Source organism: Rana temporaria, chromosome 11 (assembly GCF_905171775.1).
Source record: "Rana temporaria chromosome 11, aRanTem1.1, whole genome shotgun sequence".
In the NCBI taxonomy this organism is placed as follows: Eukaryota; Metazoa; Chordata; class Amphibia; order Anura; family Ranidae; genus Rana; species Rana temporaria.
The window spans coordinates 131784663-131799305 of NC_053499.1; the positions used below are offsets into that span (position 1 = coordinate 131784663).

The 14643-nt window shown below is 43.5% G+C and overlaps 1 protein-coding gene across 1 annotated transcript in view; it reads right to left on the reverse strand.

Annotated features, from left to right (window-relative positions):
- The window catches only part of SLC12A3 (solute carrier family 12 member 3), a 73956-nt gene continuing 59313 nt past the window's right edge, over window positions 1-14643 (reverse strand). Inside the window, exons 22-27 of the mRNA XM_040329171.1 lie at window positions 14394-14495; window positions 10540-10651; window positions 10311-10397; window positions 7403-7538; window positions 3961-4028; window positions 1-725 (exon numbers count right to left, since the gene is read on the reverse strand). Coding sequence (XP_040185105.1) covers window positions 584-725; window positions 3961-4028; window positions 7403-7538; window positions 10311-10397; window positions 10540-10651; window positions 14394-14495 — 647 coding nt within the window. The 3' untranslated portion in view covers window positions 1-583. The remainder of the gene's footprint in view (window positions 726-3960; window positions 4029-7402; window positions 7539-10310; window positions 10398-10539; window positions 10652-14393; window positions 14496-14643) is intronic.

Here is a 14643-nt window from a genome sequence, read left to right on the forward strand (position 1 = left end):
TTTCCTTTCTACTCACTTTATTTTGATGCAAATCACAATCTATGGACTTTTCTTCTATCCACTTTATTTTGATGTGAATCACAGTTTATGGACTTTCATATTCCTAGATTGGAACTTCTATGTCACAGTTGTTTGTCGTTCACATTTTTCATTTATTTATTTTTTGTTTATATCATTGCTGCACCTTATTTTATATACATATTTATAACAATTGTGTAATAGAAGTTATGATGACTGAGAGAAAACAGAATTGTTTAGCCTTACCTTGTATCAGACAGCGCACAACTGTATAATGAGCCAACCTTTATAAGAATTGACCAATATAAAGCCAACCAATAATAATAATAACAAAACAGTACACAACGCTTTATACTAGAAAGGATACCTAAAGGTGTATCCAGTGTTCAGACCTATAGAATACAATACATAAGTGGGTGTCTTTTTTTCTATTACAATGTCTCTGTATCGGTGTTCATTTTGAAGACTGTTACATATTTTACATTTAGAGGATGGAATGTTTATATTTCGGCATCTTTATCCATTTTTTCTTGCTCTTCTGGAATCCATGGTATTGGTTCGCATGTTACTGACAGTACATAGTAAGAACATTTTTCTGGTTTCCTCTGACCATTAGGACGGGTGGTCTTAGGTCTTGGGACAGTGTTTCCAACCAGGCCATGTGGAGTGAACTGGGAGTTTTCCCCTTCCTGGCAATGGGCATTGTTCTGAAAAAGAGAAAAAATAAATACCTGTGAATAATACAGACTAGAAAACGAATGTCACTATCTCTCATAGGAACATCTATGCATGTACATTTACACAAAGATCCATTACCAGCCACCTGAAAATGCGATTTTAAACTACAAGTGCACCCAGAATCATAAAGGACCAATGCAGTTGCTTAATGCCTTGTTTCCACTGAACGGAACGGTTCGGGTCAGTAGATTTGGAACAGTTTAGAACGGAACGGTCTATTCTCGTGAGCGTTTCCACTGCAAATCGGACCGTCGGGACCATTCAGGATTTAGAAAAAATGCCTTGCACGTCCACCAATCAGTGGAATGTATTGCATCTCCGCCCTAATGGAACCGTTCCATTTTCTATGGCCCCACATCTAAAGCAGGACCCAGAATGGTCCGGTACAGTTCGGTTTTATGGCACACTTTCATAATGGAAACACCCAAAATAGCATACCGAACCGAACCGTACCGAACCGATCCGCTCAGTGGAAACGAGGCATTAGTAAGTTATCAAGATTTACCTTTAGTGGAAAATTGTCTCATGTTCCAGCAGATGTGTTCCTATCTGACCAGGTCTGCGATCGCAGTATGGCCAACAGGGGCGGCCCGTCCATTAAGGGCACAGGGGCACCGCCCCCCCTATTCTTGCCACCCCCCCATCAATGCGTCCGTCCCCTTGCAGGAAGCCGGGTGCATGAATGACAATGGCGAGGGTGTTTTTTGGAACAATGATTAGAGCCTAGACTCTAATAGGCTTCAAAATAGGGTGGACTCTGGGTGCAGAGAATGCACTCATAGCCCACCCAGGTGTGTTACAATAGCGAATCATTATTCAATATTCTAACACTGATCCTCCTCCCGGCCAAGCCAATTGGCTGAAAGGATAGGTGATCCTATTGGACGCCTAGGAGGAAGGAGGGGAGGAGACACACAGCCGCCATGATGGAGGAAAGGGACACAGGAACCACTGCCCGATGTCTGCTGCCCAATGTCTAGATGTGGTAAGTGCCAGACCGTGTGCGCGGCGGGGTGTAGTTGTCTGCCGTTCTTCTCTCCTCGAAAAATCTCACCAGCCACCACTGGTGACCACCCCTGGTTGTTTTAAGCTTTTACCTTTGCCTTCTGCTCTGATTATGGTTTAGGCTCGGTTCATACCGATGCAATGCGAGAACCCTGCAAATTCAGTGCAGGTTTTCACACTGCATACAACACGGAGGCAAGTCGCACTGCCCTATGTGAACCGCTGGGAGTGTCAATATAAAGTTAATGACACCCCCAGATTGGTTTGCATATTGCAGTGCGAACTGTCAATTCGGACAGAAATCAGATCCGATTCTGGTGCGGACCAAAAAAAGGGTCCTATGCGAGTTTGGTCCGAATATGATGCAAATTCAGCCATACAAGGTGTATGGCTGAATTCGCATCGCACAGACATTGCATGCGATTTGCACAGCAGTGCGGTGCAAATCACATGCGATGTTTGACATTGCAGCAGTGAAAACCGGCCTTTATTGTTCATTGCCTGCTCTGTGATTCCAGATATCCTGTTGCTGCTTACTTGCCTTATTCTGGGACCATAAGCTGCCCAAGATGCGTCTCCTTTGATGAGAGATGTATACACCGAGGTTTACATATATAATGTGCAATGCAAGTGTAAAGGAGCAGGGGCTAGCACCCTTTTGATATAGGTTGTCCATCAACAAGGTTAAGCCAGCATAGAAATTGGAATGCACAAGTTTCTGGGGCCTGAGCTTCCACACATCTTTCCATGTAGATGCCCCTGCACTTTATTGCTAAATGAAGGTCTGGCAAAGTCATACCTTCATCATACTAATATTTACTATAACTGCCACTTTCAATTCTACACTCTTGCAGAAATAATATAAAATGTCACCCTTGTCTTTACATAATGGCATGTTGGCTTGGCAACTCTTCATAGCAAGGACTAAGAAAGAAATGTTTTTCTTCCAGTCTATGACTGTTTTCAGACATTTTCCTCCTGTAGACCAGGCAATCATGACAAATAACTTTCATGTTTGATTTTTTCTTAGACCCCTTTCACACAGAGGCGCTTTGCAGGCGCTATAACCAGTGATGTATTATGGCCTAGGCCGACAAGGCCCAGGCCTAGGGCGGCACTTTGCGGGGGGCGGCAAAATCCCATCCTGTCCCCCTGTGCTCATCCCATCCTGTCCCCCTGTGCTCATCCCATCCTGTCCCCATGTGCTCATCCCATTCTGTCCCCCTGTCCTCATCCCATCCTGTCCCCCTGTCCTCATCCCATCCTGTCCCCCTGTCCTCATTCCATCCTGTCCTCATCCCATCCTGTCCTCCTGTCCCCATCCCATCCTGTCCCTCTGTGCTCATCCCACTCTGTGCTCATCCCACTCTGTCCTCATCCCACTCTGTCCCCCTGTGCTCATCCAATCCTGTCCCCCCTGTGCTCATCCCATCCTGTCCCCCCTGTCCTCATCCCATCCTGTCCCCCTTGTCCTCATCCCATCCTGTCCCCCTGTGCTCATCCTATCCTGTCCCCCTGTGCTCATCCAATCCTGTCCTCATCCCACCCTGTTTTCATCCCATCCTGTCCCTCTGTCCTCCCATGAAAATGACAGGGCGGGTCTTAAAAAGGAAGGGGTGCATCATATATAAAGTAGGGGTGCACAAGTTTTACCAGGCCTAGGGCGGCACAAAACCTAAATGCACCCCTGGCTATAACGCTAAAAATATAAGAGCCCTGAAAGAGCTATTTCTGTCTCTCCAGTGTGAAAACCCGAGGGCTTTCACACTGGAGTGGTGCGCTAGCAGGACGACAAAAAAAGTCCTGCTAGCAGCATCTTTGGAGCGGTGTGTATACTGCTCCTCCACCGCTACTGCCCATTGAAATGAATGGGCACCACGGCTATACCGCCGGCAAAGCGCCACTGCTGTGACGCTTTGCGGTGGTTTTAACCCTTTCTGGGCCACTAGCGGGGGTAAAAGCGCCCTGATAGTGCCGCAAAATTGATGGTAAAGAGCCACTAAAAATAACGGCGGTTTACCGCCGACGCACCCACCGCCCCAGTGTGAAAGGGGCCTTAACATTCCATTTATACATCTGGTTTCATAAGTTACCCCAAGAAAACAAAAAAACTCAATGCATTACAAACATACTTTCTGCTAGGTGCACATTGTTCTTCTCAAGTACTTGGGTGTCCTATTAGAGGTCTATTATACTCACATGACAATAAGAGCAGCATCTCGAGAATAATCCAACAATACTTCATTCAGTCTGACTTGTCTCAAAGACTATACAGAAAGAAAAAGAGAATGTAACTCATTATCAGGGCTTATACCACTGTGTATGGGTATGTGTCTGAAATGCGTATCAGTAAACCATACATGAAAACAGATACATTCTGGAGACATGGTGATCATTAACCACTTAAGCCCCGGACCATATTGCTGCCTAAAGACCCAAGGGGTTTTTACAGTTCGGGACTGCGTCGCTTTAACAGACAATTGCGCGGTCGTGCGACGTGGCTCCCAAACAAAATTGGCGTCCTTTTTTCCCCACAAATAGAGCTTTCTTTTGGTGGTATTTGATCACCTCTGCGGTTTTTATTTTTTGCGCTATAAACAAAAATAGAGCGACAATTTTGAAAAAAATGCAATATTTTTTACTTTTTGCTATAATAAATATCCCCCAAAAACATATATAATTTTATTTTTTTCCTCAGTTTAGGCCGATACGTATTCTTCTACCTATTTTTGGTAAAAAAAATCGCAATAATTGTTTATCGGTTGGTCTGCGCAAAATTTATAGCGTTTACAAAATAGGGGATAGTTTTTTTGCATTTTTTTTTTTTTTTTTTTTTATTTACTACTAATGGCGGCGATCAGCGATTTTTTTCGTGACTGCGACATTATGGCGGACACTTCGGACAATTTTGACACATTTTTGGGACCATTGTCATTTTCACAGCAAAAAATGCATTTAAATTGCATTCTTTATTGTGAAAATGACAGTTGCAGTTTGGGAGTTAACCACAGGGGGCGCTGAAGGAGTTAGGGTTCACTTTGTGTGTGTTTACTAGTGTAGGGGGGTGTGGCTGTAGGAATGACATCATCGATCGGGTCTTCCCTATAAAGGGGATCACTCGATCGATGCAGCGCCACAGTGAAGCACGGGGAAGCCGTGTTTACACACGGCTCTCCCCGTTCTTCAGCTCCGGGGAGCGATCGCGACGGAGCGGCTAAAAACAAATAGCCGCGCCGTCGTCCCGGATCGCTCCCCAAGCGGACCCGACCTCCGCATGTACCGGGGGGGGGTCCCGATCGGACCCCCCACCCACGTCTAGCAGAGGACGTACAGGTACGTACATGTGCCTGTCCGTGCCATTCTGCTGACGTATATGTACATGAGGAGGTCGGGAAGTGGTTAAAGTGATTGTAAACCCTCACCTTCTAAAACAGCCCATTCAGTTTAAAATATAAATGAAAGACAAAACATTTGTATATAGCTATCAGTGGCAGCCGCTCCATTAGGGGCGCAGCCCCCTAAATCCAAGCACATAAGAGCCAGAGGCTCCAATTGGCTTAAAAAAAGGGTGGGTTCGAGGCGGGGTTTGACTGATGGACTGGGGGGGGGGGCCCGAGTGGTTTGTTTGCCGCGCCCCTAAAAAAAATGGCGCACCAGCCGCCACAGATAGCTATAAAAAAACATTATAAATACCTTTTTGTTCCCTTTTTTTTAAGTGATCATCTTCCCTTTGTTCTTAGCTGCATAAGAGCTGAGGCAGAAGAAGCAGCAGCATATGAAATGTTAGGTTTACATATGTACTGTATGCTTTTTCCTAAAGTACACAATGCATCTTGACGTGGAATACCTAAGGGCTGGCTAAGTTTGCCTAAAGCCTCGTACACACGCTTGGACTTCCATCAGACTTTCCCGTGGATTTTTGTGTGAAGGGGTGTGGCCATGAACTCGGTATGCATACACACGGCAGAACATTTTCAGCCAACATTCACCAAATCACGTGGCTTTTCAGCTCTTTACCGCCACCCTTTGGGCAACTTCTGCTATTGTTGGCTGATGTTTATCATTGGTTCAGAGCATGCATGTTTGTACTTTGGATTTTAGTCCGATGGATTTGTGTACACACGATTGGAACACATGTTTTTTCTGACAATTTGAGAGCATGCACATCCAACCTTTGTTGTCGGAAATTCTGACAACAATTGTCCGATGGAGCATACAGACGGTCGGATTGTCCGATAAAACACATCCGTTGGACCTTTGTTGTTGGAAAATCCGATCGTGTGTATGGGCCTTTAGACAGACAAATTACGAATTCGTCAGTGGCATTTTATTATTTTACTAGCCAGGAGTCATTCTAGTCTATATCTGAACAGTGGAAACTGTGCCCAAAAAGGAAGGCAGAGTGCAAAGCAATAGCCACCAGTATTGCCTGTCTTCCTGCACAGGATCCTAACCCCAGTACTGACTTACCATACCATGTCTTGCACAGTGTCTCTGTGTGAAGGTGCCATCTTGTTTGAGGAAGAGCTTTGATTCCTCATGTCAGAGCCTCTAGCAAGGAGAACAGTGAGCAGCACACTAGTGCCACCCACCATTAAATCTTCTGAGTGCCTAAGGCCCCATGCACACGAGACGCTGCTAAACTCGAGTTCAGAGGCATTTGGGCATTTGTTTCAACTGCCCCTGAACACATTTAATGTTATCCTATGTGTCCATGCACACGATCACGTTTTTTTGGCGTTTCAAAGCAGTTGGGTTTAGGGCCGTTTTTCCAAACCCAAAATTTTGGGTTCAGAAGCTTTCAGCTTTTGCGTTTTAGACGCAAATTGCGGCAAAACGCCGCTAAACGCGGCAAAACACGGCACAAATAGTTTGATTCTGAGCTTGGGGAGGGTCTACAGTGTTTTGGGGATAAACGCTGACAGCCGCAAATCGCGGTAAAACGCCGCAAATCGCGGCAAAACGCTGCGCAATTCGCGGCAAAAACGGGCGTTTTAAATGCCGGTTTTTGCCTTTGAAAAGCTGAGATTAGAGGCGTTTGTAATAGCGTCTCGTGTGCATGGGGCCTTAGATCTCACATTGCAGATATAGAGCTATGAGACGCTAAGCACTCTCACATACCAGGAATGGCTCTGTCTTTTTAGGTAAAATACCAAATAAAGGATACATTTTTTCAAGGTATTGCTTACACATAATTTCCATATTAAAATCTTTATCTATTTATTGAAGTTCAGATCCACTTTAAGTCCCGGTTCACATATATGCGATGCAGGAACCACTGCGAATCCTATGTGGGTTGCCACATCGCATATGATTCGTAGGCAGTTCACACTGCCATCTGCAAACCGCTGGGGGTGTCAATGTAAAGTTAATGACAGATCGTTTTGCAGATTGCAGTGCGAACTGTCAAATGGTGCAGGAATCGGATCGCCTAGGAGTGAACACCCATGCAATCTGATTCCAGAACGGACCAAAAAAAGGGTCCTGCACCATTTTGGTGCGAATACAATGCAATTTCAGCCAAACAGTTTGTATGGCTGAAATCGCATCGCACAGACATTGCATGTGATGTCTATCATCGCACAAGTGTGAACCCAGACAGTCATTATACAAAACAAATATGTTTTTTTCTCATTCAGACCTTTGCTCTGTTCTTTTTGAATTCTTCATCTGATATCTTCCAGGGGCAATCACGCTTCATCTCATTTACTAGAAGTTCTTCTTTAAAACCATCATTCAGCATGTAAGGAGCAATGAGATCTTCAAAACGCTTCACACTATCAATAAGAAAAGAACATTAATGTAAGGTGGAATTATTGCATTCTTTGCCCCCCCCCATGCTCTAGAACAGTGATGGAGAACCTTGGCACCCCAGATGTTTTGGAACTACATTTCCCATGATGCTCAACTACACTGCAGCGTGCATGAGCATCATGGGAAATGTAGTTCCAAAACATCTGGGGTGCCAAGGTTCGCCATCACTGCTCTAGAACATAAAGAATAACACCTGTGAGCCCTCTGAGTACTATGGCTGCATTTCTTAATCTAGATGGCTGTTCCTCTTCAGAATCTTCCTCACCTCCGGCCTATTTGGCCTTCTAGTAAAGATCACCACGGCTGTAGGTGTCAGCTCCTCCTTCTCAGCAGTCCTGAGAGTGGGAACTCCTCAATTTTATAAATGGATCTGAACCCTAAGTTTAAAAATGCCCCAACATTGTAATTTAAATAGCATTTGATCCAGCTTATATATTTGTTTTCATTCCTTTTTTTTTTCGATCCTGTTGATCCTGACCGTTATAGCTAATATATTAAAGTGGAGGTTCCCCTAAAAATAAACTTTAAACATTGCATTTCCCACATTAATGACAATTAGAATCGGCTGGTTTTAGTAAAAAAAAACGTCCGTACGTACCGTTTGCTATATGCGTTCTCACCGCCACTTCCGGGTACGATGGTGGGGATGGGTGTTCCTAATTGATGGACAGGCATCCGACCGACGCATATATCGCGTCACGAGATGCCGAAAAAAGCCGAACGTCGGTGCGGCTCTATACGGCGCATGCGCACCGACGTTCGGCTTTTTTCGGCATCTCGTGACGCGATGCCTGTCCATCAATTAGGAACGCCCATCCCCACCATTGTACCCGGAAGTGGCGGTGAGAACGCATATAGCAAACGGTACGTTCGGACGTTTTTTTTTAATAAAACCAGCCGATTCTAATTGTCATTAATGTGGGAAATGCAATGTTAAAAGTTTATTTTTAGGGGAACCACCCCTTTAACTTCCTGTATTTGTGACAACATTGCATTAGCAGCTCTCTAAGTAGGAGTCGTGTTGTCACACAGCAGTGACACTATAATAGCTAGATAACAGACCATTTATTTTTTCACAAAGTGAGCTTTCTTTTGGTATTTAATCAGCACTGAGTTTGACATTTTTTTGTTAAACAAACTATTTTTTGCTACATTTCTTTGGTGAAAATAACCCAAATCAGTGTTTATTATTTAGTCTGTAGGAAAGTGATAGAGTCCACAAACTATGGGATATATATCTGAAAATCGATCAATCCTGATGTACCCAGTTCATGAGGTCCAAAAACCCCAGGACAGTACAAATATCTCCCAAATTACCTATTTTTTTAAAGTAGGCAGTACAAGGAATTTAGTAAGAGGCATGGCGAGTTATCTGAAGTTGTAATTTTTTTGTCACAATTTTTTGGAAATAAAAAAAAAATTGTTCACTGTGACTAGAGAAGTACAGCGTTATCATATAACTGGTGTGGCGGTGATCAGGGACATTGACTGCTGACAGTATGTAAAAAAAAAAAAAGTGATAGCAATTTTTATTTTTTTATAACTTTTATTTTTTTTTCACCACACTATGACCAGAGCAAGTGTTACCATAGTAACACTGTACTACTCTGGAGAATTAATCAGGATATATATATATATTTTTTTTTTACACATTATGATTGCTGCCTTATACCAATGAATTTCATTGGTACAAAGCAACTATTTTTACGAAATTAAATTGATTTATTCAGTGTCTTGTCTTGTGATTGGCTATGTTTGTACCATGTGATCACTGTAACCAATCAGAGCTATCAACACAATTGTATACAATGGATGGCATGAAAGGCATGGTTGGTCACAGCGATTACATGACACTGGCAACAGGCCGGTATAGTGATCAGTCGGTGACAGATCGCGCTGTCCGACGGCCGCGCGAGCGGTGCCTTCTGAGAGGACCTCATATGACGTCCATTCAGAGGTAGGAAAGTCCCGCCCAGCTGTCAATCTGCTATAGGCTGGGCGGGAAGGTGATAAAGCGGGGGTTCACCCACGGGAGTGGGCGTTCCTATCCAGCAGGTGATTGAAGTGATGACAAACACTAGCTCCCCCCGGTGCATAAGGAGCGTCACGAGTTGCCGAAAGAAGCCGAACGACGAGTCAGCGCTATACGGCGCCTGCGCACCGCCGCTTGGCTTCTTTCGGCAACTTGTGACGCTCCTTATGTGACGGGGGAGCTAGTGTTTGTCATCACGTCAATCACCTGCTGGATAGGAACGCCCACTACCCGGAAGCCAGGGAAGAAAATAGCTGTACAAAGGTATGTAAAGCAAAAAAAACGACATACTGTCATTGTCGAGGGTCATGTCAATGTGATGTTAGAAAATAGTTTTTAGGGTGAACCCCCGCTTTAAGTTGTCTTTTTAATATTTATGAAAAAACAGATGCTTATATTGGTGTAATAAGGATCAAAAAGGGACAAAAAACACAATAAAATGATAATAAATTTGCAATATGTTTTTGCCACAAATAACCAAATTGAAAGGAAATCACTTTAAGTATTAATTACTTGGCAAGGAAAAATATAACTGCAGATTTATTTAAATTATGTATCAAGGGACTGTAGATTGTTCTCTGGATGTTTTTAGTGACATATGACCTAAATCCTAGGGGGAGGGGAGAACACAGTGCTCCTTCTAAGCTTATCACTGACCCTGAAAAAATATATATATATATATATATATATATACTGTTCTTACTGCTCAGGCCGAGGCTTTTGGTTGATATCTGGCAGAACATGCACTTCATGGAATATAATTCTGAATTGACTGAGGAGAGCAATCATCCTGTAATACAAAAGATCATAGGTTAGGACAATATAATACAGTTATAACCTCTATATACAGTACATATTCTGTTCACCATGGTGTTTATATTAAATGTGGTGTTACCCCAACAATAATAATATTACATAAAAAAATATCTTACGCTTTGCGCTCTTCATCCAGTCTATTGATCTGTCCCCCCACAAATACTCGAATTTTCACATTTGCCCATCGTTTCTTGCGGCTCAGTAGGTACGGGATAAGCAGAGTTAGACCTGCCAAATAAATGAAACTGTCATGTGACTTCAGTAATTGTCTTTTCTGAATGTTACTGAAAGCTGATGCTGATCAATAAGAACTGTAGAGTAATATTATTTTATTTGCTAAAATATATTTATATAGAAATATATTTTACTTTGTCCTCCAACATTACTTTAAAAAATGCTTTCAGTTAAGGAAGTCCTGCGTATATTATGTGGATTGCAGTGACAAGATCTCCGTTCTTTTTTGGAGTCTCCCTCGTCATGCTACAACATGGGTGGTCATTAGGAATAAGTGGGATGATTTTGGCTGAATTGATTTTGCCATAAAGTTCCCAAACCTTTATTGGCAAACTTTGCTTCTAAAAGACATGTACAATTTTCTTAGCTGTTATTTTTTGAGGGGGGTTCGGGGTTGGCGGCAGGTGGTGGTTGTGTTTAGGGTAATTTATTATTCTTTTTTTATATTTGAATATCTGCTATCTTTGCACTGTCACTATGGCGGTTATTTACTAAAGGCAAATCCACTTTGCACTACAAGTGTAAACTACAAGTGCAAAGTGCACTTGAAATTGCACTGGAAGTGCACTTGGACGTGCAGTGGCTGTAGATCCGAGTGGGACATACAAGGAGAATAAAAAAAGCATTTTAGCTTGCACATGATTGGTTGATAAAATCAGCAGAGCTTCCCCTCATTTCAGATCTACCCCTCAGATTTACAGCGTTTGCACATCTAAGTGCAATTTCAAGTGCACTTTGCAATTGTAGTTTGCACTTGTAGTGCAAAGTGGATTTGTCTTTCGTAAATAACCCCCTATGTATTCTTTTTTACCGGCTAATGAGTGTCTAGAATTGTATTTTAAAAGGAACTTCTATTCCTCTAGAACAGGGGTGTCCAAACTTTTTTCAAAGAGGGCCAGATTTGATGAAGTGAACATGCTCGAGGGCCGACTATTTTGCCTGACATTCTTTGAATCATTAAAATTTGATCTAAGTGTGTTCGTCCGAGCACCAATATACTGTCCAACAAGAATTCTCTTGCCTTTGTAGCTGTGTGTGGTGGAGAGATGAGCTCCAGCATGTTATTTGGATATACTGTATATATTTCTTTTGTGGCCCCAACAAATTCCCCAGCGCTGCTCAGGACTAAGGATGAGCTTGGGCGTGTTATTTGGATATACCGTATTTATCAGCGTATAACACGCACAGGCTTACCATTGCAATCAATGCAGCCTCACCACTGCAATCAATGCAGCCTCACCACTGCAATCAATGCAGCCTCACCACTGCAATCAGTGCAGCCTCACATGTGCCCTGAATGCAGCCTGATCGATGCCCATCTGCAGCCTCGGAGGGGATAGCGAGGGGGAGGGACAAGTGCCATCAGATTACAAACAGGAGAATTTCTTGTTTACTCTGTGGCATATTTAATACAAAGTCCCGCCTCCTATGATAAACAGAACAGTCATCCAATGGCATCCCATGACACGGGACTTCCTATTACAGATGCCGCCGAGTAAACAGGAGATTCTCTTTATGTAATCTGACGGCGCACATCCTGTCCCCTCCGAGGCAGCGCCGATAAATACGGCATATATCTTTTGTGGCCCCAGGGCACGTGAGGCTGCAATGGCTATATATATATCCAAATCCCCAGGGGGGCCATATTAACCCCCCTGGCAGTATTGCCGAGTCTGACTCGGGGTTAGATTTTCATGCTGCGATCGGTAACCCCAAGTCAGACTCAGGCTCGCCTCGCTGGATCCACAGGGAGTGTTTACTTACCTTGTCCCTGGATCCAGCGATGCCATCGCGCTGTGTGAGCGAGCGGGACCTCGCTCGATTCACACAGTGTCCTCCTGTGCCGCCGATCTCCGTTCCCTGCGACGTTACGACGCACGGGAGCGGAGAACGGCGCCAAATTCAAAAACGTAAACAAACACATTACATACAGTATACTGTAATCTTATAGATTACCTACTGTATGTAAAAAATACACCCCCCCCCCCCCTTGTCCCTAGTGGTCTGCCCAGTGTCCTACGTGTACTTTTATATAATAAAAACTTTTCTTTCTGCCTGCAAACTGTAGATTGTCCATAGCAACCAAAAGTGTCCCTTTATGTCAAAAATGGTTTTAGAGCAGCTGGAAAACAGCGATAATAAATTATAATCACTTGCAGAATTGTGCGATAGCGATTTGTGGGGAAATTCGTCATAAAAAAATAAAAGTAATGACAGCGACAATTCTGCAACTGAGCAAATTTCAGTGATTTTGAGTTGATTACATTATTGAATAATTTTTCTTAGAATTATATTATTATTTGTTATAATTATTTATAATTATTTATTATATTATAATTTATAATTTTGTTTTTAAAAAAATGTCATACCCGGTATGCCTACTAGACTCTTGTTTGGTCAGATTTAAGTGAGTTATTCCTAAAAATTACAGGCCTACAGTACAAATCACCAAATTTCCTTGCAAATAATGGTACCGCTTTCAGCACCTTTTTTCTGAAAGAATCATACCGCCAGGGAGGTTAAATCAGCAGGGGGGCCACAATTGGCCCCCGGGCCGGACTTCGGACATGCCTGCTCTAGAATCATTTCACCCTTAGAAAAACACCATTAACTCCAATGCATTTTGCCAACATGGCGATATATTTCAGAAATCACCAGACTTTTAAGAAAATTTAGGGCAAGTAAAACTCAGAGACCGTACTTTACTGTGGTGCCTTGAAAAGATGTTGAAGTAGTTTCGTTTTTTTGTGCCGATTAGCTGAAGAATGTGCTGGGGAATGTTCATTTTGTTTAGATGTACAGTCATAATCTAAGGCAGCCCATTTATTCAGTTAAAAAAAAAGATGATCCGATTCCCCCATCCATACACTAGATGTGGATTGGGGAATAATTTCCGCTGAGTTATTGTATTCTGATGGTGGGTAGACTTCCCTGCTGTCAGAATACACTGATCAGCTCTGCTGGCTATAGCGGCACTGATCAATCGGGAAAAACCTGACAGGGTATGTGCAACCAGCCTGCCCATACATGAGTCAAAATTTGGCCAGTCCCTGCTGAACTGGCCGCATTTCGATTCATATATGGTCGTCTTAAAGGGGTTGTAAACCTACGTGTTTTTTTACCTTAATGCAACCTATGCATTAAGGTGAAAAAACACCTTGCAATGTCCTGCCCCCCCCCGTTTTACTTACCTGAGCCCTGAATTTCCGTGGGCGTGCCCCCACCGTCCTTCTCTCCTTGGAGTACCAGCTTTGATTGGATAGATTGATAGCAGCGCAGCCATTGGCTCCCGCTGCTGTCAATCAAATCCAATGACACGGGCGCTGGGGGGCGGGGCCGAGTCATACACTCGGCGTCTATGAATGCCGAGTGTATGATAAAGGAGCGTGCCTGCGAGGTAACCACCTTGGGAGAGAGCTTCCTGGAGGGGGTTATCTAATGCAGGGAGGAGCCGCGAGAGCCTCCGTAGGACCCCAGAACAGATGTATCGGGGCCACTCTGTGCAAAACAAACTGCACAGTGGAGGTAAGTATAACATGTTTGTTATTTAAAAACGAAAAATGGAACCTTTAGTGTCACTTCAACACTTCTCAAGTTCATTTCATATACTTGTATATATAACTCTGCTTAGCATATAAACCTATGTAAAAGGGATCAGGAAGGGGAGGAAGAAAGAGAATATTGCAGTGTCAATGACTTTGGAGGTAACATGCTGGAAGCGATAAGTGTCACTAACCTCCATCATCAAATAACCAATATACATCAATTGTCTTCTTTCCTTGGTTGAGTTGGAAGATGGTGCTTGCCTGTTGTTCAGCAGTTACAGCCTCGGGATCCACTGCAAATAAAGAATTATACACATCAGCATTTTACATTCAGTAACCTAGACGCTTATCAGCTTTGTATGGGACCATCAGGGCCGCTGATAGGGGGGGACCACCAGCCCTCCTGTAGGGGGCCTCGGCACACATCGGGGCCCAGACAGC